The sequence below is a fragment of the Symphalangus syndactylus genome, chromosome 18, assembly GCF_028878055.3.
Source record: "Symphalangus syndactylus isolate Jambi chromosome 18, NHGRI_mSymSyn1-v2.1_pri, whole genome shotgun sequence".
Lineage (NCBI taxonomy): Eukaryota > Metazoa > Chordata > Mammalia > Primates > Hylobatidae > Symphalangus > Symphalangus syndactylus.
The window spans coordinates 57,730,566-57,757,364 of record NC_072440.2 but is presented as its reverse complement, the minus strand read 5'-3'; the positions used below and the strand labels follow the sequence as shown (position 1 = coordinate 57,757,364).

Here is a 26,799-nt window from a genome sequence, read left to right as displayed (position 1 = left end):
TATCTGAATATCCCTGCCATGGAAGAAAGAAACAGAGGGAGAAAACAGAGTTGGTAGATCCTAGCATTTCAGAACTGGGAAGGATGAGTTCAGTCCATTTTTAATAGACAAGGAAGGGAAAGTGTGATGTGTCCTAGGGTTTCATTCAAGTCACAGTCATCATGCTTTATCGGGAGTGGGAACAGGGCTCTAGGAGTTGCTATGGTCAAGTTGAAGACAAAAACTAACACTTGTTAGGCAGGAGAGAAGCATTTACTTACAAAAGCAGTCTGAAATTTGTGTGTAACTACATTTGGTGAGCAAATGAAAGCTGCCAGACTCAGGAAAACAGAGATGCTAATGGAACTGACTTCAGTAACCAGGGTTTTCTATTGAGTTCATTGCCCAGGGTGACTTCCAATAACAACCCCCAACCCCCTGCACTTTTCCCAGGACTGGAAAGCTCAGGCAGCCCAGGACGAATAGTGCAGTCACCACAGAGGGACAGGGTGGCCACCAGGTGGGCAGCAGCAGGGATGGGCATTGTGAGCCATTGGGTGGGTCTGTGGGGTCGGCCATTGTGAGCCACTAGCCTGACTTGGTTGTTTCCTGGCAACCAGGTGACACAGGAGGCTTTGTGGGTACTGGGCATCGGCCGGGGCCAGCAGCCTTCAGTCCATAGCTGGCAGTAGAAGGAGGAGGAGCTCCGACTACATTCTGTCACTTGTGCTTCTTGGACTTTTTTGTGAGTTTAGATGCCCAATGGGCAACAAACTTAGTAGATGCCTGGGCTCCAAGGGTGGCCTCAATTGTGACTGCTGTAGGCAAGATGTGGGACCCTCCCATGAGGCCGAGAATGCTAAGGCTGTGGCAGCCACAGCAACAGCAACCACCACTGCCAAGCAGGCAAAATTGGATTTGAAAGCCCGGAAGGCCCAGGTCATGCAGTACCTCAGCCGACCGAAGACGCCGAAGATGCCGGAGATGCCCAAAGGTAAAGAAACCATGGGTGCCATTTGCTCTCTGGCATCTCTCTGGCCACCACCGCCCCCACCCCTTTGCAGTCCCTCACCCTCAGAGACATCCTCAGCTTCCAGCTCCCTCCTGCCCATGGCCAGCTTTCCCAGGGCTAGGCATGGGGTACAAAGGCTGGTTCTGCCTCTTGTCTTTGTTGTTGAGCCTTCTTTGTTGAGGCTTTTCTGGTCTAGTCCCTCCCTTTTCTCAGTAAAATTTCAAATACTCCAGTTTTGGAGTCCCCATCCCATTCTCTATCCTTACCCATCCAGCTGGTCTGGTATCTAAGCGAAGGAGCCAGTTAAGGGCCCAATTCTTTCTTTTCTCCCATTCCTTAAGGTAGCTAATAATTGGGATAATTTAGACTCAAATATGTGGAGACTTCTTAAATTCAAAATACACTTTGCCATGGAAGGGATTACATGGTATTCTTAATAGATGGATTTAAGTCACATTGACAGAAGCTGCTTTATTTCTTCCAATTGTAATTTGAAGAAAGAAGGAAAAAACTTGGGGGACATGCTTAAAATGACTGCAAAAGGTAAGAAATGTTACTGCCAGAGCTGTAAGGAAGTTGTTTTTGTGTTGGGTTTACCCAAAAGAGTTTAGCCATGGAGCTCTGATTACTTTAAAATTCCCACTTGGACATGAGTGTCTCTTCAGCCCTAGAACAGTGTAATTCCTGTTTCATAGACAAAGAAGGGAAAAGTGTGATGTGTCCTAGGATTTCATTCAAGTCACAGTCATCACGCTTTATCGAGAGTGGGACCAGGGCCCTAGGAGTTGCTATGGTCAAGTTGAAGACAAAAACTAACACTTGTAAGACAGGAGAGAAGCATTTACTTACAAAAGCAGTCTGAAATTTGTGTGTAACTACATTTGGTGAGCAAATGAAAGCTGCCAGACTCAGGAAAACAGAGATGCTAATGGAACTGACTTTAGGAACCAGGGTTTTCTATTGAGTTCATTGCCCAGGGTGACTTCCAATAACAACCCCCACCCCCCTGCAGTTTTCCCAGGACTGGAAAGCTCAGGCAGCCCAGGACGAATAGTGCAGTCACCACAGAGGGGCAGGGTGGCCACAAGGTGGGCAGCAGCAGGGATGGGCATTGTGAGCCATTGGGTGGGTCTGTGGGGTCGGCCATTGTGAGCCACTAGCCTGACTTGGTTGTTTCCTGGCAACCAGGTGACACAGGAGGCTTTGTGGGTACTGGGCATCGGCCGGGGCCAGCAGCCTTTAGTCAGTAGCTGGTAGTGGAAGGAGGAGCTCTGACTACACTCTCACGACTGTTTTTGTGCCTCCTGGTGCTTTTCGTGTCCCTTTCTTTTTGAAATAAGACAGAAGGTCCCCACCTTCATAGACACAGAGAGATCCCATCTTATTTGTTTTTTAAAATAAATGGAAAAGTGAGGGGGAGCCTTGTGAGGATGATGGGAGAGGGCTTCCAGAGAGGAAATTCTTCTTTGGAATTCCTGAAATGGGAACAAACTTGTTTTGGGAAAAGGACAGAAAGACACAAAGGTGGCTGCAGCAGAGTGAAATGAATGTCATGGGCTAAGGCCTTGTACACGTAGTGAGCAATGACAAAGAATATGGACTTTAGTTGAGATGGGAAACCACTGGAGGATTATAGCCTGGGGATTACTGTTAATTCTCCAAGAAAAAGACTGACCAGTGGCTCTGTGAGAACATACTGTAATGCAGGCAAGGGTGGAAGCAGGGAGACCGGCAAGGAGGCTGGTGGCGTAGTTCAGGTGAGAGTCAACAGTGAAGAGACAAACAATAATGACCTGAAACAGGCTGACTTGAGAATCTCTAGATTCAAGTGAACCTAAAAGTAGGTAATAAAGTGGTAAATAGGCAAGTCACAGAAAAAGAAATGCAGATGATCCTTAAACACATCTTCACACATAAGAGAAAGGCAAATGACAACTATACTGCAGTGTCTCTCCTATTGAGTGAAATTCCAAAAACGTGGCAATACATTCTTTGGTTTAGCTGTAAGGAAAGTTGCATGCATAGATTGCTGGTGGAAATGCAAAATGGCTCGACTCCACGAAGGGGAATTTGGCACATTCTCACAACCTTGCAAATGCGTTTAAACCAGAAATCCTACTTTGAGGCATTTTATCCGGAGGGTATCCTCCATAAATATGAAACAACCTATGCACAAAGTCCTTGTTGCAGTATTTTCAATAGCTCAATATTGGAAATTACTGAAATGCCTAGTAAGGAACTAGTAAAATTAACTGGTACTTCCACCTACAGGAGAACTATGGAGCTGTAAACAAGGGTAAGATGTCTTTTTACTGCTATGGAGCGATTCCCCAGATAGGTTACATAGAAAAGCATAAAGGGAAAACATGCAGTAACATACATGAAAGAAAGCAGGGGGAACAATGTGTGATTATTAAAACAAACACAAAAACAACGCTGGGGAATTCTTGATGCTGACCTGTGACTATTTTCTCCTTAACTTCAGTGGGTAGCCAAAGTGTCTATTTTCTCAAAATGTTAATTTGCTATGGGTTTTCCAAAGGATGTTAACTGTTTACTTTTCACCCAGAAGCCTTGCTTTGTAATTGATTGTGCCTTATGTAGTAAATAGACTGCTCTTGCATTTTATTTGATCCTCTCAATGTTTTAAGTTAGGTGTAATATGGGAATTTTCCTTGTGTCACATATGAGAAGGCTGGTTCTAAGAAGTATAAAGTGAGTTTTTCAAGGTTTGAAAAAATAAGAGTCAGATCAAGAATGTACATTCTAGACATGGCATATAAAACTAGAATTTATTAAAAGGTGCGTATGAGCTGCTTTGGATACTACCTCTTTAAAAAAAAATTCCTTTAGTTTATTAAAGTAGTTAAGCCTCAGGATTAAAACAGTAACATTAGATAATGAGAAATAAAATGGAGACACTTGTAACTCAGTAATGCTTTTTATTTTTAAGAGACAGGTCTTGCTTTGTCACCCAGGCTGGCATGCAGTGCATGATCATAGCTCACTGCAGCCTCAAACTCCTTGGCTCAAACGATCCTCCCACATCAGTCTTCCACGTAGCTAGGGAAACAAGAGCTCACTACCACACCTGGCTAATTTTTAAAACATTTTTTGTAGAGAAGAGGTCTCACTATGTTGCCCAGGCTGGTCTCAGACTTCTGACCTCAAGCAATCCTCCTGCCTTAGCCTCCAAAAATGTCAGGATTACAGCCATGAGCCAGCACACCTAGCCCAGAAATGTTCCTAAAACTCTGAAAAATGAAGTTAAATGCTATTAACAAATCTATAAATGGATAAAAATATACTATGACATATGAAATGTCACAGCTCAGTCGTGGTCACAACGTTGATTAAAACGTTAAACAGTTTAGGCAAGTCTGAGAACTGCGAGGGAAGTACAGGATTGCTTTGGAAGCCAGAATTAGGATTGTCAGAGCTGGGAAAGCAGAAGCCAGGCGTTGAGTGTGCACAGGATTGGGGCACGCAGCAGCTCCATGGTATGCTGTGTGTCCTCTTACATGGCAGGCCACCTCCAGGCCAGCAGATGAGAATCACCTGATGGGTGGAAAGAGTGGATTTAGGTAAAATCTCAGATGGTGCATCATAACTGAGAGACTTTAAATGTTTGTCTTATGGGTCATAAAGCTAATCAAAGTGACAACACAGGGATAATAGAGCAGGTGAGTAAATGCAGTAAGCCACCTCCCACCTCTCCAGGGCATCAACCATCCCAAAGAAATATTGGGGCAAATTTGCCAATATTTGCCAATATTTGACAAAGCTTTTGAGAAGAGCTCTCAGTTCAGGGTCCAGGACATGATCTAGAGGACTCAGATGTTCCGGGATCTCTGTCCCCATGGAACCAACTGCATTCTTGCCCTAGATCTTCATGCCTCACTGTGGTAACTCTGGGGAAGTCACTCAAAACGTCTTAAGTTTTAATTCATTGAATTGGAAAATATGGCTTGTAGCCCCTGCTCTGCCCATCCCATGGGGCTAATGTGGGGATCAAGGAAACGACAGATCTCTTTCATGAGCTGGAAAGCATCATGCCCATGGAAACAGTGAAGTCACTTTCCACCCTCCCCTGCCCGGGAGCCATACCCGCTCCCTCTCTGGATTCAACCACTACCAAGTATCTGGATTATTCTTCCAGATATTGAATTATTGAACACTTTTGGGCATTTACAAAGCGTGAGTCTTCTTAAGACTTTATCTGTATCTCATCCTTTTTAGCCTTATAGATCTTAGTAGGTCTATAGCATAGATCTACTAACATTCCCACATCTCACAATAGGGAACTGAGGCACAGAGGGGTTCATTTCACTCTCCCAGGTATGTGCAGATTCTAAGTAGGGTTTGAACCCAGGCCACTCTTGGTGACTTGGATCTGCTGCTTTTCTATATTGTCTCATCTAAATAAAGGTATCTGCCTGCACAAACAGTCCATTTTAAGTGCAATGAAGCTTGCAAAATCTTCCTAGAACCCAAATCTAATTCAGGTAGAGTTGAATAGCAGACAGTGAAAACTGGAATGAAAACTTTCATCTGTGAATAAGTTTTTACTAATTTCTCTGCTGGCAGACCAGCAACATGTCAAGCACTGTCTTTACTATAATACATTTTCTAGAATCTATCAGAAGTCTGCTCTGCCTTGCAGGTTTGGACGCCGACACCAAGCGCTACTTAAGAATGATATGGAGACGGCATCGAATTTGGCCTCTAGAAAATACAGGTAATGTGCAAATTAAATCATTAAGTTCATTTAAGCAAATAATTCCAGTTTATTCATTCAGTGCTCCATATTAGAGAAACTCAGTAAATGCTATGTCATGTTCTTCATTTATTTCATTTGTGCCAATTTAAATGCATTAAATCAATGGTAGATGATACAACTACACAAGTAAGTAACATTGACAACTTAGAGTTCGGTTCGTGTGTGTGTGTGTGTGTGTGTGTGTCCGAAAAGGTCTCATTTGTCATTTGTCACCCAGGAGTGCACTGGTGCAATCACAGCTCACTGCGATCTTGACCTCCCCAGGTTCAGTTGATCCTTCCACCTCAGCCTCCCAAGTAGCTGGCCATAAGGCACATGCCACTATACCAAGCTAATTTTTTTTTTTTTTTTTTGGAGAGACGGGATTTGACCATGTTGCTCATGATAGTAAAGGACATCACAAAGGTTTAGACATTTGCTTTCAGTTTGGTCAATTATGAATACAGCTATTACAAACCTTCCTGTGTCTTGTTTGGGAACACAATTTTTAAAATGTAATTGAGGAAATACTTAGGATAGTGATTACTTGATTGTATGGTAAGACTACATTTTTCTTTGTAAGAATTTTCGTAGAATTTTCCAGTGAAATCATCTGAATATAGTGTTTTAGTTTTTTGAAAAGATATTAATCATTGATTCAATTTCTAAAATATATACAGGCCTATCCAGATGATCTATTTCTCCTGAGTTTTGGTCTTCTAAAATAGATTTTAACAATTAGCTCATTTCATCTACTGTATCCAATTGTGAGCACAGATGTGTTCAGGATATTCCTTTATTATTTACTAATTTTTGATTTGACTCCTCTTAAGTGGATATTATTAGTATACTGTGACTTCTTTGTTTCCTTTGAGGGTAGCCAAGGTAGGGGTTTATCAACGTTACTGATCTTTTCAAAGAACTGGCTTTTGGTTTTGTTGCTTTTCTCTGAGGATTTCCTATTTTCTATTCCACTGTATTGTGCAATCATTCTTTATTTTTCCTCTGTTCTATATTATACTGCTGTTTTTCTCTCATTGCCCAAGTTGAAGCTTAGATTATGAATTTAGATATTTCTCATTATTGACACAGCATCCTGAATGTAACTCACTGAATGTAATCTCATTAAAATGCACACTTAGTAATTAAAATACTAAATATGGATGCTTGACTACAATCTGAAAAACACAACAGGGGAGGTGACCAATGTAGTGGCAGGATATGTAGATCCACAAAAGTCAAATGATCTCGTAACATTTCATAAAATTGGGGATTTGCCTGGACCTTGAAATGGGGAGGAGGTGTGATGAGATGCTATCGCCGAACCATACAGTGCCGTTCTGTATGAAACTGTTCTTCAGGTGACACTGATGAGGTTGCCCTAGTTGGAAAGCCAAGGCTCTTTCATTTCTTTCTGCCCCTCTCCTTTGCCTTCCTTCAACACCAAGGAGAATGGTCCAGCAGCAGTTCAGTCCATGCCTGTCAACCGCCCACCTCCACACTCCAGCCCCGGTCCACACCCTGCAAGGCTCCTTGTGAGATTCCTCAGCAGCACTAATGCACTGACTGTCACTATGTTCTCCTAGATTTGGTCAAAGATCTCAGTGAAGGCCCACCTGTCCATCTTGTCCCAGATGTGGGACCCGCCCACGAGGCTGAGATTGCTATCCCTGCAGCAACCGCAGCACCAGCCACAGCACCAGCCTCCACCCCGGCAAAGCGGGCCAAATGGGATTTGAGAGCAAGGAAGGCCCAACTCATGCAGTACCTAGGCCTCCTGAAGACGCGGAAGACACCGGAGACGCCCAAAGGTAAAGAAGCCATGGGTGCCATTTGCTCTCTGGCATCTCTCTGGCCACCGCCGCCCCCACCCCTTTGCAGTCCCTCACCCTCAGAGACATCATCAGCTTCCAGCTCCCTCCTGCCCATGGCCAGCTTTCCCAGGGCTAGGCATGGGGGACAAAGGCTCGTTCTGCCTCTTGTCTTTGTTGTTGAGCCTTCTTTGTTGAGGCTTTTCTGGTCTAGTCCCTCCCTTTTCTCAGTAAAATTTCAAATACTCCAGTTTTGGAGTCCCCATCCCATTCTCTATCCTTATCCATCCAGCTGGTCTGGTACCTAAGTGAAGGAGCCAGTTAAGGGCCCAATTCTTTCTTTTCTCCCATTCCTTAAGGTAGCTAATAATTGGGATAATTTAGACTCAAATATGTGGAGACTTCTTAAATTCAAAATACACTTTGCCATGGAAGGGATTACATGGTATTCTTCATAGATGGGTTTAAGTCACATTGACAGAAGCTGCTTTATTTCTTCCAATTGTACGTTGAAGAAAGAAGGACAAAAACTTGGGGGACATGCTTAAAATGACTGCAAAAGGTATGAAATGTTACTGCCAGAGCTGTAAAGAAGTTGTTTTTGTGTTGGGTATACCCAAAAGAGTTTAGCCATGGAGCTCTGATTACTTTAAAATTCCCACTTGGACATGAGTGTGTCTTCAGCCCTAACACACTGTAGTCCCTGTTTCATAGACAAGGAAGGGAAAGTGTGATGTGTCCTAGGGTTTCATTCAAGTCACAGTCATCACGCTTTATCGAGAGTGGGACCAGGGCTCTAGGAGTTGCTATGGTCAAGTTGAAGACAAAAACTAACACTTGTAAGACAGGAGAGAAGCATTTACTTACAAAAGCAGCCTGAAATTTGTGTGTAACTACATTTGGTGAGCAAATGAAAGCTGCCAGACTCAGGAAAACAGAGATGCTAATGGAACTGACTTTAGTAACCAGGGGTTTCTATTGAGTTCATTGCCCAGGGTGACTTCCAATAACAGCGCCCACCCCCCTGCAGTTTTCCCAGGACTGGAAAGCTCAGGCAGCCCAGGACGAATAGTGCAGTCACCACAGAGGGGCAGGGTGGCCACAAGGTGGGCAGCAGCAGGGATGGGCATTGTGAGCCATTGGGCGGGTCTGTGGGGTCGGCCATTGTGAGCCACTAGCCTGACTTGGTTGTTTCCTGGCAACCAGGTGACACAGGAGGCTTTGTGGGTACTGGGCATCGGCCGGGGCCAGCAGCCTTCAATCAGTAGCTGGTAGTGGAAGGAGGAGCTCTGACTACACTCTCACGACTGTTTTTGTGCCTCTTGGTGCTTTCTGTGTCCCTTTCTTTTTGAAATAAGACAGAAGGTCCCCAACTTCATAGACATAGAGAGATCCCATCTTATTTGTTTTTTAAAATAAATGGAAAAGTGAGGGGGAGCCTTGTGAGGATGATGGGAGAGGGCTTCCAGAGAGGAAATTCTTCTTTGGAATTCCTGAAATGGGAACAAACTTGTTTTGGGAAAAGGACAGAAAGACACAAAGGTGGCTGCAGCAGAGTGAAATGAATGTCATGGGCTAAGGCCTTGTACACGTAGTGAGCAATGACAAAGAATATGGACTTTAGTTGAGATGGGAAACCACTGGAGGATTATAGCCTGGGGATTACTGTTAATTCTCCAAGAAAAAGACTGACCAGTGGCTCTGTGAGAACATACTGTAATGCAGGCAAGGGTGGAAGCAGGGAGACCGGCAAGGAAGCTGGTGGCGTAGTTCAGGTGAGAGTCAACAGTGAAGAGACAAACAATAGTGACCTGAAACAGGCTGACTTGAGAATCTCTAGATTCATGTGAACCTAAAAGTAGGTAATAAAGTGGTAAATAGACAAGTCACAGAAAAAGAAATGCAGATGATCCTTAAACACATCTTCACACATAAGAGAAAGGCAAATGACAACTACACTGCAGTGTCTCTCCTATTGAGTGAAATTCCAAAAACGTGGCAATACATTCTTTGGTTTGGCTGTAAGGAAAGTTGCATGCATAGATTGCTGGTGGAAATGCAAAATGGCTCGACTCCACGAAGGGGAATTTGGCACAATCTCACAACCTTGCAAATGCGTTTAAACCGCAAATCCTACTTTGAGGCATTTTATCCGGAGGGTATCCTCCATAAATATGAAACAACCTATGCACAAAGTCCTTGTTGCAGTATTTTCAATAGCTCAATATTGGAAATTACTGAAATGCCTAGTAAGGAACTAGTAAAATTAACTGGTACTTCCACCTACAGGAGAACTATGGAGCTGTAAACAAGGGTAAGATGTCTTTTTACTGCTATGGAGCGATTCCCCAGATAGGTTACATAGAAAAGCATAAAGGGAAAACATGCAGTAACATACATGAAAGAAAGCAGGGGGAACAATGTGTGATTATTAAAACAAACACAAAAACAACGCTGGGGAATTCTTGATGCTGACCTGTGACTATTTTCTCCTTAACTTCAGTGGGTAGCCAAAGTGTCTATTTTCTCAAAATGTTAATTTGCTATGGGTTTTCCAAAGGATGTTAACTGTTTACTTTTCACCCAGAAGCCTTGCTTTGTAATTGATTGTGCCTTATGTAGTAAATAGACTGCTCTTGCATTTTATTTGATCCTCTCAATGTTTTAAGTTAGGTGTAATATGGGAATTTTCCTTGTGTCACATATGAGAAGGCTGGTTCTAAGAAGTATAAAGTGAGTTTTTCAAGGTTTGAAAAAATAAGAGTCAGATCAAGAATGTACATTCTAGACATGGCATATAAAACTAGAATTTATTAAAAGGTGCGTATGAGCTGCTTTGGATACTACCTCTTTAAAAAAAAATTCCTTTAGTTTATTAAAGTAGTTAAGCCTCAGGATTAAAACAGTAACATTAGATAATGAGAAATAAAATGGAGACACTTGTAACTCAGTAATGCTTTTTATTTTTAAGAGACAGGTCTTGCTTTGTCACCCAGGCTGGCATGCAGTGCATGATCATAGCTCACTGCAGCCTCAAACTCCTTGGCTCAAACGATCCTCCCACATCAGTCTTCCACGTAGCTAGGGAAACAAGAGCTCACTACCACACCTGGCTAATTTTTAAAACATTTTTTGTAGAGAAGAGGTCTCACTATGTTGCCCAGGCTGGTCTCAAACTTCTGACCTGAAGCAATCCTCCTGCCTTAGCCTCCCAAAATGTCAGGATTACAGCCATGAGCCAGCACACCTAGCCCAGAAATGTTCCTAAAACTCTGAAAAATGAAGTTAAATGCTATTAACAAATCTATAAATGGATAAAAATATACTATGATATATCAAGTGTCACAGCTCAGTCGTGGTCACAACATTGATTAAAACGTTAAACAGTTTAGGCAAGTCTGAGAACTGCGAAGGAAGTACAGGTTTGCTTTGGAAGCCAGAATTAGGATTGTCAGAGCTGGGAAAGCAGAAGCCAGGCGTTGAGTGTGCACAGGATTGGGGCACGCAGCAGCTCCATGGTATGCTGTGTGTCCTCTTACATGGCAGGCCACCTCCAGGCCAGCAGATGAGAATCACCTGATGGGTGGAAAGAGTGGATTTAGGTAAAATCTCAGATGGTGCATCATAACTGAGAGACTTTAAATGTTTGTCTTATGGGTCATAAAGCTAATCAAAGTGACAACACAGGGATAATAGAGCAGGTGAGTAAATGCAGTAAGCCACCTCCCACCTCTCCAGGGCATCAACCATCCCAAAGAAATATTGGGGCAAATTTGCCAATATTTGCCAATATTTGACAAAGCTTTTGAGAAGAGCTCTCAGTTCAGGGTCCAGGACATGATCTAGAGGACTCAGATGTTCCGGGATCTCTGTCCCCATGGAACCAACTGCATTCTTGCCCTAGATCTTCATGCCTCACTGTGGTAACTCTGGGGAAGTCACTCAAAACGTCTAAGTTTTAATTCATTGAATTGGAAAATATGGCTTGTAGCCCCTGCTCTGCCCATCCCATGGGGCTAATGTGGGGATCAAGGAAACGACAGATCTCTTTCATGAGCTGGAAAGCATCATGCCCATGGAAACAGTGAAGTCACTTTCCACCCTCCCCTGCCCGGGAGCCATACCCGCTCCCTCTCTGGATTCAACCACTACCAAGTATCTGGATTATTCTTCCAGATATTGAATTATTGAACACTTTTGGGCATTTACAAAGCGTGAGTCTTCTTAAGACTTTATCTGTATCTCATCCTTTTTAGCCTTATAGATCTTAGTAGGTCTATAGCATAGATCTACTAACATTCCCACATCTCACAATAGGGAACTGAGGCACAGAGGGGTTCATTTCACTCTCCCAGGTATGTGCAGATTCTAAGTAGGGTTTGAACCCAGGCCACTCTTGGTGACTTGGATCTGCTGCTTTTCTATATTGTCTCATCTAAATAAAGGTATCTGCCTGCACAAACAGTCCATTTTAAGTGCAATGAAGCTTGCAAAATCTTCCTAGAACCCAAATCTAATTCAGGTAGAGTTGAATAGCAGACAGTGAAAACTGGAATGAAAACTTTCATCTGTGAATAAGTTTTTACTAATTTCTCTGCTGTCCTCTGCCAGCAACATGTCAAGCACTGTCTTTACTATAATACATTTTCTAGAATCTATCAGAAGTCTGCTCTACCTAGCAGGTTTGGATGCCGACTCCAAGCACTGCTTAAGAATGACATGGAGACGGCGTGCAGTTTGTCCTCTAGAAAATACAGGTAATGTGCAAATTAAATCATTAAGTTCATTTAAGCAAATAATTCCAGTTTATTCATTCAGTGCTCCATATTAGAGAAACTCAGTAAATGCTATGTCATGTTCTTCATTTATTTCATTTGTGCCAATTTAAATGCATTAAATCAATGGTAGATGATACAACTACACAAGTAAGTAACATTGACAACTTAGAGTTCGGTTCGTGTGTGTGTGTGTGTGTCCCCAAAAAGGTCTCATTTGTCATTTGTCACCCAGGAGTGCACTGGTGCAATCACAGCTCACAGCGATCTTGACCTCCCCAGATTCAGTTGATCCTTCCACCTCAGCCTCCCAAGTAGCTGGCCATAAGGCACATGCCACTATACCAAGCTAATTTTTTTTTTTTTTTTTTTGGAGAGACGGGATTTGACCATGTTGCTCATGATAGTAAAGGACATCACAAAGGTTTAGACATTTGCTTTCAGTTTGGTCAATTATGAATACAGCTATTACAAACCTTCCTGTGTCTTGTTTGGGAACACAATTTTTAAAATGTAACTGAGGAAATACTTAGGATAGTGATTACTTGATTGTATGGTAAGACTACATTTTTCTTTGTAAGAATTTTCGTAGAATTTTCCAGTGAAATCATCTGAATATAGTGTTTTAGTTTTTTGAAAAGATATTAATCATTGATTCAATTTCTAAAATATATACAGGCCTATCCAGATGATCTATTTCTCCTGAGTTTTGGTCTTCTAAAATAGATTTTAATAATTAGCTCATTTCATCTACTGTATCCAATTGTGAGCACAGATGTGTTCAGGATATTCCTTTATTATTTACTAATTTTTGATTTGACTCCTCTTAAGTGGATATTATTAGTATACTGTGACTTCCTTGTTTCCTTTGAGGGTAGCCAAGGTAGGGGTTTATCAACATTACTGATCTTTTCAAAGAACTGGCTTTTGGTTTTGTTGCTTTTCTCTGAGGATTTCCTATTTTCTATTCCACTGTATTGTGCAATCATTCTTTATTTTTCCTCTGTTCTATATTATACTGCTGTTTTTCTCTCATTGCCCAAGTTGAAGCTTAGATTATGAATTTAGATATTTCTCATTATTGACACAGCATCCTGAATGTAACTCACTGAATGTAATCTCATTAAAATGCACACTTAGTAATTAAAATACTAAATATGGATGCTTGACTACAATCTGAAAAACACAACAGGGGAGGTGACCAATGTAGTGGCAGGATATGTAGATCCACAAAAGTCAAATGATCTCGTAACATTTCATAAAATTGGGGATTTGCCTGGACCTTGAAATGGGGAGGAGGTGTGATGAGATGCTATCGCTGAACCATACAGTGCCGTTCTGTATGAAACTGTTCTTCAGGTGACACTGATGAGGTTGCCCTAGCTGGAAAGCCAAGGCTCTTTCATTTCTTTCTGCCCTTCTCCTTTGCCTTCCTTCAACACCAAGGAGAATGGTCCAGCAGCAGCTCAGTCCATGCCTGTCAACCGCCCACCTCCACACTCCAGCCCTGGTCCACACCCTGCAAGGCTCCTTGTGAGATTCCTCAGCAGCACTAATGCACTGACTGTCACTATGTTCTCCTAGATTTGGTCAAAGATCTCAGTGAAGGCCCACCTGTCCATCTTGTCCCAGATGTGGGACCCGCCCACGAGGCTGAGATTGCTATCCCTGCAGCAACCGCAGCACCAGCCACAGCACCAGCCTCCACCCCGGCAAAGCGGGCCAAATGGGATTTGAGAGCAAGGAAGGCCCAACTCATGCAGTACCTAGGCCTCCTGAAGACGCGGAAGACACCGGAGACGCCCAAAGGTAAAGAAGCCATGGGTGCCATTTGCTCTCTGGCATCTCTCTGGCCACCGCCGCCCCCACCCCTTTGCAGTCCCTCACCCTCAGAGACATCATCAGCTTCCAGCTCCCTCCTGCCCATGGCCAGCTTTCCCAGGGCTAGGCATGGGGGACAAAGGCTCGTTCTGCCTCTTGTCTTTGTTGTTGAGCCTTCTTTGTTGAGGCTTTTCTGGTCTAGTCCCTCCCTTTTCTCAGTAAAATTTCAAATATTCCAGTTTTGGAGTCCCCATCCCATTCTCTATCCTTACCCATCCAGCTGGTCTGGTACCTAAGTGAAGGAGCCAGTTAAGGGCCCAATTCTTTCTTTTCTCCCATTCCTTAAGGTAGCTAATAATTGGGATAATTTAGACTCAAATATGTGGAGACTTCTTAAATTCAAAATACACTTTGCCATGGAAGGGATTACATGGTATTCTTCATAGATGGGTTTAAGTCACATTGACAGAAGCTGCTTTACTTCTTCCAATTGTACTTTGAAGAAAGAAGGACAAAAACTTGGGGGACATGCTTAAAATGACTGCAAAAGATATGAAATGTTACTGCCAGAGCTGTAAAGAAGTTGTTTTTGTGTTGGGTTTACCCAAAAGAGTTTAGCCATGGAGCTCTGATTACTTTAAAATTCCCACTTGGACATGAGTGTGTCTTCAGCCCTAGAACACTGTAGTCCCTGTTTCATAGACAAGGAAGGGAAAGTGTGATGTGTCCTAGGGTTTCATTCAAGTCACAGTCATCACGCTTTATTGAGAGTGGGACCAGGGCTCTAGGAGTTGCTATGGTCAAGTTGAAGACAAAAACTAACACTTGTAAGACAGGAGAGAAGCATTTACTTACAAAAGCAGTCTGAAATTTGTGTGTAACTACATTTGGTGAGCAAATGAAAGCTGCCAGACTCAGGAAAACAGAGATGCTAATGGCACTGACTTTAGTAACCAGGGTTTTCTATTGAGTTCATTGCCCAGGGTGACTTCCAATAACAACGCCCACCCCCCTGCACTTTTCCCAGGACTGGAAAGCTCAGGCAGCCCAGGACGAATAGTGCAGTCACCACAGAGGCGCAGGGTGGCCACAAGGTGGGCAGCAGCAGGGATGGGCATTGTGAGCCATTGGGCGGGTCTGTGGGGTCGGCCATTGTGAGCCACTAGCCTGACTTGGTTGTTTCCTGGCAACCAGGTGACACAGGAGGCTTTGTGGGTACTGGGCATCGGCCGGGGCCAGCAGCCTTCAATCAGTAGCTGGTAGTGGAAGGAGGAGCTCTGACTACACTCTCACGACTGTTTTTGTGCCTCTTGGTGCTTTCTGTGTCCCTTTCTTTTTGAAATAAGACAGAAGGTCCCCAACTTCATAGACATAGAGAGATCCCATCTTATTTGTTTTTTAAAATAAATGGAAAAGTGAGGGGGAGCCTTGTGAGGATGATGGGAGAGGGCTTCCAGAGAGGAAATTCTTCTTTGGAATTCCTGAAATGGGAACAAACTTGTTTTGGGAAAAGGACAGAAAGACACAAAGGTGGCTGCAGCAGAGTGAAATGAATGTCATGGGCTAAGGCCTTGTACACGTAGTGAGCAATGACAAAGAATATGGACTTTAGTTGAGATGGGAAACCACTGGAGGATTATAGCCTGGGGATTACTGTTAATTCTCCAAGAAAAAGACTGACCAGTGGCTCTGTGAGAACATACTGTAATGCAGGCAAGGGTGGAAGCAGGGAGACCGGCAAGGAGGCTGGTGGCGTAGTTCAGGTGAGAGTCAACAGTGAAGAGACAAACAATAGTGACCTGAAACAGGCTGACTTGAGAATCTCTAGATTCAAGTGAACCTAAAAGTAGGTAATAAAGTGGTAAATAGACAAGTCACAGAAAAAGAAATGCAGATGATCCTTAAACACATCTTCACACATAAGAGAAAGGCAAATGACAACTATACTGCAGTGTCTCTCCTATTGAGTGAAATTCCAAAAACGTGTCAATACATTCTTTGGTTTAGCTGTAAGGAAAGTTGCATGCATAGATTGCTGGTGGAAATGCAAAATGGCTCGACTCCACGAAGGGGAATTTGGCACATTCTCACAACCTTGCAAATGCGTTTAAACCGGAAATCCTACTTTGAGGCATTTTATCCGGAGGGTATCCTCCATAAATATGAAACAACCTATGCACAAAGTCCTTGTTGCAGTATTTTCAATAGCTCAATATTGGAAATTACTGAAATGCCTAGTAAGGAACTAGTAAAATTAACTGGTACTTCCACCTACAGGAGAACTATGGAGCTGTAAACAAGGGTAAGATGTCTTTTTACTGCTATGGAGCGATTCCCCAGATAGGTTACATAGAAAAGCATAAAGGGAAAACATGCAGTAACATACATGAAAGAAAGCAGGGGGAACAATGTGTGATTATTAAAACAAACACAAAAACAACGCTGGGGAATTCTTGATGCTGACCTGTGACTATTTTCTCCTTAACTTCAGTGGGTAGCCAAAGTGTCTATTTTCTCAAAATGTTATTTTGCTATGGGTTTTCCAAAGGATGTTAACTGTTTACTTTTCACCCAGAAGCCTTGCTTTGTAATTGATTGTGCCTTATGTAGTAAATAGACTGCTCCTGCATTTTATTTGATCCTCTCAATGTTTTAAGTTAGGTGTAATATGGGAATTTTCCTTGTGTCACATATGAGAAGGCTGGTTCTAAGAAGTATAAAGTGAGTTTTTCAAGGTTTGAAAAAATAAGAGTCAGATCAAGAATGTACATTCTAGACATGGCATATAAAACTAGAATTTATTAAAAGGTGTGTATGAGCTGCTTTGGTTACTACCTCTTTAAAAAAAAATTCCTTTAGTTTATTAAAGTAGTTAAGCCTCAGGATTAAAACAGTAGCATTAGATAATGAGAAATAAAATGGAGATACTTGTAACTCAGTAATGCTTTTTATTTTTAAGAGACAGGGTCTTGCTTTGTCACCCAGGCTGGAGTGCCAGGTGACAATCTTGTTTTTGTGTTGGGTTTACCCAAAAGAGTTTAGCCATGGAGCTCTGATTACTTTAAAATTCTAAGATGAAGCTTAGATTATGAATGTAGATATTTCTCATTATTGACACAGCATCCTGAATGTAACTCACTGAATGTAATCTCATTAAAATGCACACTTAATAATTAAAATAATAAATATGGATGCTTCACTACAATCTGAAAAACACAACAGGGTAGATGATCAATGTAGTGGCAGGATATGTAGATCCACAAAAGTCAAATGATCTTGTAACATTTCATAAAATTGGGGATTTGCCTGTACTTTAAATGGGGAGGAGGTGTGATGAGATGCTATCGCTGAACCATACAGTGCCGTTCTGTATGAAACTGTTCTTCAGGTGACACTGGTGAGGTTGCCCTAGTTGGAAAGCCAAGGCTCTTTCATTTCTTTCTGCCCCTCTCCTTTGCCTTCCTTCAACACCAAGGAGAATGGTCCAGCAGCAGCTCAGTCCATGCCTGTCAACCGCCCACCTCCACACTCCAGCCCCGGTCCACACCCTGCAAGGCTCCTTGTGAGATTCCTCAGCAGCACTAATGCACTGACTGTCACTATGTTCTCCTAGATTTGGTCAAAGATCTCAGTGAAGGCCCACCTGTCCATCTTGTCCCAGATGTGGGACCCGCCCACGAGGCTGAGATTGCTATCCCTGCAGCAACCGCAGCACCAGCCACAGCACCAGCCTCCACCCCGGCAAAGCGGGCCAAATGGGATTTGAGAGCAAGGAAGGCCCAACTCATGCAGTACCTAGGCCTCCTGAAGACGCGGAAGACACCGGAGACGCCCAAAGGTAAAGAAGCCATGGGTGCCATTTGCTCTCTGGCATCTCTCTGGCCACCACCGCCCCCACCCCTTTGCAGTCCCTCACCCTCAGAGACATCATCAGCTTCCAGCTCCCTCCTGCCCATGGCCAGCTTTCCCAGGGCTAGGCATGGGGGACAAAGGCTCGTTCTGCCTCTTGTCTTTGTTGTTGAGCCTTCTTTGTTGAGGCTTTTCTGGTCTAGTCCCTCCCTTTTCTCAGTAAAATTTCAAATACTCCAGTTTTGGAGTCCCCATCCCATTCTCTATCCTTACCCATCCAGCTGGTCTGGTACCTAAGTGAAGGAGCCAGTTAAGGGCCCAATTCTTTCTTTTCTCCCATTCCTTAAGGTAGCTAATAATTGGGATAATTTAGACTCAAATATGTGGAGACTTCTCAAATTCAAAATACACTTTGCCATGGAAGGGATTACATGGTATTCTTCATAGATGGGTTTAAGTCACATTGACAGAAGCTGCTTTATTTCTTCCAATTGTACTTTGAAGAAAGAAGGACAAAAACTTGGGGGACATGCTTAAAATGACTGCAAAAGCTATGAAATGTTACTGCCAGAGCTGTAAAGAAGTTGTTTTTGTGTTGGGTTTACCCAAAAGAGTTTAACCATGGAGCTCTGATTACTTTAAAATTCCCACTTGGACATGAGTGTGTCTTCAGCCCTAGAACACTGTAGTCCCTGTTTCATAGACAAGGAAGGGAAAGTGTGATGTGTCCTAGGGTTTCATTCAAGTCACAGTCATCGCGCTTTATCGAGAGTGGGACCAGGGCTCTAGGAGTTGCTATGGTCAAGTTGAAGACAAAAACTAACACTTGTAAGACAGGAGAGAAGCATTTACTTACAAAAGCAGTCTGAAATTTGTGTGTAACTACATTTGGTGAGCAAATGAAAGCTGCCAGACTCAGGAAAACAGAGATGCTAATGGAACTGACTTTAGTAACCAGGGTTTTCTATTGAGTTCATTGCCCAGGGTGACTTCCAATAACAACGCCCACCCCCCTGCACTTTTCTCAGGACTGGAAAGCTCAGGCAGCCCAGGACGAATAGTGCAGTCACCACAGAGGGGCAGGGTGGCCACAAGGTGGGCAGCAGCAGGGATGGGCATTGTGAGCCATTGGGCGGGTCTGTGGGGTCGGCCATTGTGAGCCACTAGCCTGACTTGGTTGTTTCCTGGCAACCAGGTGACACAGGAGGCTTTGTGGGTACTGGGCATCGGCCGGGGCCAGCAGCCTTCAATCAGTAGCTGGTAGTGGAAGGAGGAGCTCTGACTACACTCTCACGACTGTTTTTGTGCCTCTTGGTGCTTTCTGTGTCCCTTTCTTTTTGAAATAAGACAGAAGGTCCCCAACTTCATAGACATAGAGAGATCCCATCTTATTTGTTTTTTAAAATAAATGGAAAAGTGAGGGGGAGCCTTGTGAGGATGATGGGAGAGGGCTTCCAGAGAGGAAATTCTTCTTTGGAATTCCTGAAATGGGAACAAACTTGTTTTGGGAAAAGGGCAGAAAGACACAAAGGTGGCTGCAGCAGAGTGAAATGAATGTCATGGGCTAAGGCCTTGTACACGTAGTGAGCAATGACAAAGAATACGGACTTTAGTTGAGATGGGAAACCACTGGAGGATTATAGCCTGGGGATTACTGTTAATTCTCCAAGAAAAAGACTGACCAGTGGCTCTGTGAGAACATACTGTAATGCAGGCAAGGGTGGAAGCAGGGAGACCGGCAAGGAGGCTGGTGGCGTAGTTCAGGTGAGAGTCAACAGTGAAGAGACAAACAATAGTGACCTGAAACAGGCTGACTTGAGAATCTCTAGATTCATGTGAACCTAAAAGTAGGTAATAAAGTGGTAAATAGACAAGTCACAGAAAAAGAAATGCAGATGATCCTTAAACACATCTTCACACATAAGAGAAAGGCAAATGACAACTATACTGCAGTGTCTCTCCTATTGAGTGAAATTCCAAAAACGTGGCAATACATTCTTTGGTTTAGCTGTAAGGAAAGTTGCATGCATAGATTGCTGGTGGAAATGCAAAATGGCTCGACTCCACGAAGGGGAATTTGGCACAATCTCACAACCTTGCAAATGCGTTTAAACCGGAAATCCTACTTTGAGGCATTTTATCCGGAGGGTATCCTCCATAAATATGAAACAACCTATGCACAAAGTCCTTGTTGCAGTATTTTCAATAGCTCAATATTGGAAATTACTGAAATGCCTAGTAAGGAACTAGTAAAATTAACTGGTACTTCCACCTACAGGAGAACTATGGAGCTGTAAACAAGGGTAAGATGTCTTTTTACTGCTATGGAGCGATTCCCCAGATAGGTTACATAGAAAAGCATAAAGGGAAAACATGCAGTAACATACATGAAAGAAAGCAGGGGGAACAATGTGTGATTATTAAAACAAACACAAAAACAACGCTGGGGAATTCTTGATGCTGACCTGTGACTATTTTCTCCTTAACTTCAGTGGGTAGCCAAAGTGTCTATTTTCTCAAAATGTTATTTTGCTATGGGTTTTCCAAAGGATGTTAACTGTTTACTTTTCACCCAGAAGCCTTGCTTTGTAATTGATTGTGCCTTATGTAGTAAATAGACTGCTCCTGCATTTTATTTGATCCTCTCAATGTTTTAAGTTAGGTGTAATATGGGAATTTTCCTTGTGTCACATATGAGAAGGCTGGTTCTAAGAAGTATAAAGTGAGTTTTTCAAGGTTTGAAAAAATAAGAGTCAGATCAAGAATGTACATTCTAGACATGGCATATAAAACTAGAATTTATTAAAAGGTGTGTATGAGCTGCTTTGGTTACTACCTCTTTAAAAAAAAATTCCTTTAGTTTATTAAAGTAGTTAAGCCTCAGGATTAAAACAGTAGCATTAGATAATGAGAAATAAAATGGAGATACTTGTAACTCAGTAATGCTTTTTATTTTTAAGAGACAGGGTCTTGCTTTGTCACCCAGGCTGGAGTGCCAGGTGACAATCTTGTTTTTGTGTTGGGTTTACCCAAAAGAGTTTAGCCATGGAGCTCTGATTACTTTAAAATTCTAAGATGAAGCTTAGATTATGAATGTAGATATTTCTCATTATTGACACAGCATCCTGAATGTAACTCACTGAATGTAATCTCATTAAAATGCACACTTAATAATTAAAATAATAAATATGGATGCTTCACTACAATCTGAAAAACACAACAGGGTAGATGATCAATGTAGTGGCAGGATATGTAGATCCACAAAAGTCAAATGATCTTGTAACATTTCATAAAATTGGGGATTTGCCTGTACTTTAAATGGGGAGGAGGTGTGATGAGATGCTATCGCTGAACCATACAGTGCCGTTCTGTATGAAACTGTTCTTCAGGTGACACTGGTGAGGTTGCCCTAGTTGGAAAGCCAAGGCTCTTTCATTTCTTTCTGCCCCTCTCCTTTGCCTTCCTTCAACACCAAGGAGAATGGTCCAGCAGCAGCTCAGTCCATGCCTGTCAACCGCCCACCTCCACACTCCAGCCCCGGTCCACACCCTGCAAGGCTCCTTGTGAGATTCCTCAGCAGCACTAATGCACTGACTGTCACTATGTTCTCCTAGATTTGGTCAAAGATCTCAGTGAAGGCCCACCTGTCCATCTTGTCCCAGATGTGGGACCCGCCCACGAGGCTGAGATTGCTATCCCTGCAGCAACCGCAGCACCAGCCACAGCACCAGCCTCCACCCCGGCAAAGCGGGCCAAATGGGATTTGAGAGCAAGGAAGGCCCAACTCATGCAGTACCTAGGCCTCCTGAAGACGCGGAAGACACCGGAGACGCCCAAAGGTAAAGAAGCCATGGGTGCCATTTGCTCTCTGGCATCTCTCTGGCCACCACCGCCCCCACCCCTTTGCAGTCCCTCACCCTCAGAGACATCATCAGCTTCCAGCTCCCTCCTGCCCATGGCCAGCTTTCCCAGGGCTAGGCATGGGGGACAAAGGCTCGTTCTGCCTCTTGTCTTTGTTGTTGAGCCTTCTTTGTTGAGGCTTTTCTGGTCTAGTCCCTCCCTTTTCTCAGTAAAATTTCAAATACTCCAGTTTTGGAGTCCCCATCCCATTCTCTATCCTTACCCATCCAGCTGGTCTGGTACCTAAGTGAAGGAGCCAGTTAAGGGCCCAATTCTTTCTTTTCTCCCATTCCTTAAGGTAGCTAATAATTGGGATAATTTAGACTCAAATATGTGGAGACTTCTTAAATTCAAAATACACTTTGCCATGGAAGGGATTACATGGTATTCTTCATAGATGGGTTTAAGTCACATTGACAGAAGCTGCTTTATTTCTTCCAATTGTACTTTGAAGAAAGAAGGACAAAAACTTGGGGGACATGCTTAAAATGACTGCAAAAGCTATGAAATGTTACTGCCAGAGCTGTAAAGAAGTTGTTTTTGTGTTGGGTTTACCCAAAAGAGTTTAACCATGGAGCTCTGATTACTTTAAAATTCCCACTTGGACATGAGTGTGTCTTCAGCCCTAGAACACTGTAGTCCCTGTTTCATAGACAAGGAAGGGAAAGTGTGATGTGTCCTAGGGTTTCATTCAAGTCACAGTCATCGCGCTTTATCGAGAGTGGGACCAGGGCTCTAGGAGTTGCTATGGTCAAGTTGAAGACAAAAACTAACACTTGTAAGACAGGAGAGAAGCATTTACTTACAAAAGCAGTCTGAAATTTGTGTGTAACTACATTTGGTGAGCAAATGAAAGCTGCCAGACTCAGGAAAACAGAGATGCTAATGGAACTGACTTTAGTAACCAGGGTTTTCTATTGAGTTCATTGCCCAGGGTGACTTCCAATAACAACGCCCACCCCCCTGCACTTTTCTCAGGACTGGAAAGCTCAGGCAGCCCAGGACGAATAGTGCAGTCACCACAGAGGGGCAGGGTGGCCACAAGGTGGGCAGCAGCAGGGATGGGCATTGTGAGCCATTGGGCGGGTCTGTGGGGTCGGCCATTGTGAGCCACTAGCCTGACTTGGTTGTTTCCTGGCAACCAGGTGACACAGGAGGCTTTGTGGGTACTGGGCATCGGCCGGGGCCAGCAGCCTTCAATCAGTAGCTGGTAGTGGAAGGAGGAGCTCTGACTACACTCTCACGACTGTTTTTGTGCCTCTTGGTGCTTTCTGTGTCCCTTTCTTTTTGAAATAAGACAGAAGGTCCCCAACTTCATAGACATAGAGAGATCCCATCTTATTTGTTTTTTAAAATAAATGGAAAAGTGAGGGGGAGCCTTGTGAGGATGATGGGAGAGGGCTTCCAGAGAGGAAATTCTTCTTTGGAATTCCTGAAATGGGAACAAACTTGTTTTGGGAAAAGGGCAGAAAGACACAAAGGTGGCTGCAGCAGAGTGAAATGAATGTCATGGGCTAAGGCCTTGTACACGTAGTGAGCAATGACAAAGAATACGGACTTTAGTTGAGATGGGAAACCACTGGAGGATTATAGCCTGGGGATTACTGTTAATTCTCCAAGAAAAAGACTGACCAGTGGCTCTGTGAGAACATACTGTAATGCAGGCAAGGGTGGAAGCAGGGAGACCGGCAAGGAGGCTGGTGGCGTAGTTCAGGTGAGAGTCAACAGTGAAGAGACAAACAATAGTGACCTGAAACAGGCTGACTTGAGAATCTCTAGATTCATGTGAACCTAAAAGTAGGTAATAAAGTGGTAAATAGACAAGTCACAGAAAAAGAAATGCAGATGATCCTTAAACACATCTTCACACATAAGAGAAAGGCAAATGACAACTATACTGCAGTGTCTCTCCTATTGAGTGAAATTCCAAAAACGTGGCAATACATTCTTTGGTTTAGCTGTAAGGAAAGTTGCATGCATAGATTGCTGGTGGAAATGCAAAATGGCTCGACTCCACGAAGGGGAATTTGGCACAATCTCACAACCTTGCAAATGCGTTTAAACCGGAAATCCTACTTTGAGGCATTTTATCCGGAGGGTATCCTCCATAAATATGAAACAACCTATGCACAAAGTCCTTGTTGCAGTATTTTCAATAGCTCAATATTGGAAATTACTGAAATGCCTAGTAAGGAACTAGTAAAATTAACTGGTACTTCCACCTACAGGAGAACTATGGAGCTGTAAACAAGGGTAAGATGTCTTTTTACTGCTATGGAGCGATTCCCCAGATAGGTTACATAGAAAAGCATAAAGGGAAAACATGCAGTAACATACATGAAAGAAAGCAGGGGGAACAATGTGTGATTATTAAAACAAACACAAAAACAACGCTGGGGAATTCTTGATGCTGACCTGTGACTATTTTCTCCTTAACTTCAGTGGGTAGCCAAAGTGTCTATTTTCTCAAAATGTTATTTTGCTATGGGTTTTCCAAAGGATGTTAACTGTTTACTTTTCACCCAGAAGCCTTGCTTTGTAATTGATTGTGCCTTATGTAGTAAATAGACTGCTCCTGCATTTTATTTGATCCTCTCAATGTTTTAAGTTAGGTGTAATATGGGAATTTTCCTTGTGTCACATATGAGAAGGCTGGTTCTAAGAAGTATAAAGTGAGTTTTTCAAGGTTTGAAAAAATAAGAGTCAGATCAAGAATGTACATTCTAGACATGGCATATAAAACTAGAATTTATTAAAAGGTGTGTATGAGCTGCTTTGGTTACTACCTCTTTAAAAAAAAATTCCTTTAGTTTATTAAAGTAGTTAAGCCTCAGGATTAAAACAGTAGCATTAGATAATGAGAAATAAAATGGAGATACTTGTAACTCAGTAATGCTTTTTATTTTTAAGAGACAGGGTCTTGCTTTGTCACCCAGGCTGGAGTGCCAGGTGACAATCTTGTTTTTGTGTTGGGTTTACCCAAAAGAGTTTAGCCATGGAGCTCTGATTACTTTAAAATTCTAAGATGAAGCTTAGATTATGAATGTAGATATTTCTCATTATTGACACAGCATCCTGAATGTAACTCACTGAATGTAATCTCATTAAAATGCACACTTAATAATTAAAATAATAAATATGGATGCTTCACTACAATCTGAAAAACACAACAGGGTAGATGATCAATGTAGTGGCAGGATATGTAGATCCACAAAAGTCAAATGATCTTGTAACATTTCATAAAATTGGGGATTTGCCTGTACTTTAAATGGGGAGGAGGTGTGATGAGATGCTATCGCTGAACCATACAGTGCCGTTCTGTATGAAACTGTTCTTCAGGTGACACTGGTGAGGTTGCCCTAGTTGGAAAGCCAAGGCTCTTTCATTTCTTTCTGCCCCTCTCCTTTGCCTTCCTTCAACACCAAGGAGAATGGTCCAGCAGCAGCTCAGTCCATGCCTGTCAACCGCCCACCTCCACACTCCAGCCCCGGTCCACACCCTGCAAGGCTCCTTGTGAGATTCCTCAGCAGCACTAATGCACTGACTGTCACTATGTTCTCCTAGATTTGGTCAAAGATCTCAGTGAAGGCCCACCTGTCCATCTTGTCCCAGATGTGGGACCCGCCCACGAGGCTGAGATTGCTATCCCTGCAGCAACCGCAGCACCAGCCACAGCACCAGCCTCCACCCCGGCAAAGCGGGCCAAATGGGATTTGAGAGCAAGGAAGGCCCAACTCATGCAGTACCTAGGCCTCCTGAAGACGCGGAAGACACCGGAGACGCCCAAAGGTAAAGAAGCCATGGGTGCCATTTGCTCTCTGGCATCTCTCTGGCCACCGCCGCCCCCACCCCTTTGCAGTCCCTCACCCTCAGAGACATCATCAGCTTCCAGCTCCCTCCTGCCCATGGCCAGCTTTCCCAGGGCTAGGCATGGGGGACAAAGGCTCGTTCTGCCTCTTGTCTTTGTTGTTGAGCCTTCTTTGTTGAGGCTTTTCTGGTCTAGTCCCTCCCTTTTCTCAGTAAAATTTCAAATACTCCAGTTTTGGAGTCCCCATCCCATTCTCTATCCTTACCCATCCAGCTGGTCTGGTACCTAAGTGAAGGAGCCAGTTAAGGGCCCAATTCTTTCTTTTCTCCCATTCCTTAAGGTAGCTAATAATTGGGATAATTTAGACTCAAATATGTGGAGACTTCTTAAATTCAAAATACACTTTGCCATAGAAGGGATTACATGGTATTCTTCATAGATGGGTTTAAGTCACATTGACAGAAGCTGCTTTATTTCTTCCAATTGTACTTTGAAGAAAGAAGGACAAAAACTTGGGGGACATGCTTAAAATGACTGCAAAAGGTATGAAATGTTACTGCCAGAGCTGTAAAGAAGTTGTTTTTGTGTTGGGTTTACCCAAAAGAGTTTAGCCATGGAGCTCTGATTACTTTAAAATTCCCACTTGGACATGAGTGTGTCTTCAGCCCTAGAACACTGTAGTCCCTGTTTCATAGACAAGGAAGGGAAAGTGTGATGTGTCCTAGGGTTTCATTCAAGTCACAGTCATCGCGCTTTATCGAGAGTGGGACCAGGGCTCTAGGAGTTGCTATGGTCAAGTTGAAGACAAAAACTAACACTTGTAAGACAGGAGAGAAGCATTTACTTACAAAAGCAGTCTGAAATTTGTGTGTAACTACATTTGGTGAGCAAATGAAAGCTGCCAGACTCAGGAAAACAGAGATGCTAATGGCACTGACTTTAGTAACCAGGGTTTTCTATTGAGTTCATTGCCCAGGGTGACTTCCAATAACAACGCCCACCCCCCTGCACTTTTCCCAGGACTGGAAAGCTCAGGCAGCCCAGGACGAATAGTGCAGTCACCACAGAGGGGCAGGGTGGCCACA

At 43.2% G+C, this 26,799-nt stretch overlaps 1 protein-coding gene and 1 long non-coding RNA gene across 5 annotated transcripts in view; one reads left to right on the top strand and one right to left on the bottom strand.

The window, feature by feature from the left end:
• The first annotated feature begins 726 nt into the window (after positions 1-726).
• LOC129467499 (uncharacterized) overlaps positions 727-26,799 on the top strand; it is a 49,863-nt gene continuing 23,790 nt past the window's right edge. For all 4 annotated transcript variants that reach the window (XM_063622695.1, XM_063622698.1, XM_063622697.1 and 1 more), the window contains exons 1-7: positions 727-973; positions 5,655-5,729; positions 7,337-7,561; positions 13,921-14,145; positions 17,771-17,995; positions 21,621-21,845; positions 25,471-25,695. In XM_063622695.1, the coding sequence (XP_063478765.1) occupies positions 742-973; positions 5,655-5,729; positions 7,337-7,561; positions 13,921-14,145; positions 17,771-17,995; positions 21,621-21,845; positions 25,471-25,695 (1,432 nt within the window). In that variant the 5' untranslated portion in view covers positions 727-741. The remainder of the gene's footprint in view (positions 974-5,654; positions 5,730-7,336; positions 7,562-13,920; positions 14,146-17,770; positions 17,996-21,620; positions 21,846-25,470; positions 25,696-26,799) is intronic.
• Positions 10,508-26,799, bottom strand: part of LOC134733460 (uncharacterized) — a 55,444-nt gene continuing 39,152 nt past the window's right edge. Inside the window, exon 4 of the long non-coding RNA XR_010116923.1 lies at positions 10,508-11,137. This is a non-coding gene — a long non-coding RNA (uncharacterized lncRNA). The remainder of the gene's footprint in view (positions 11,138-26,799) is intronic.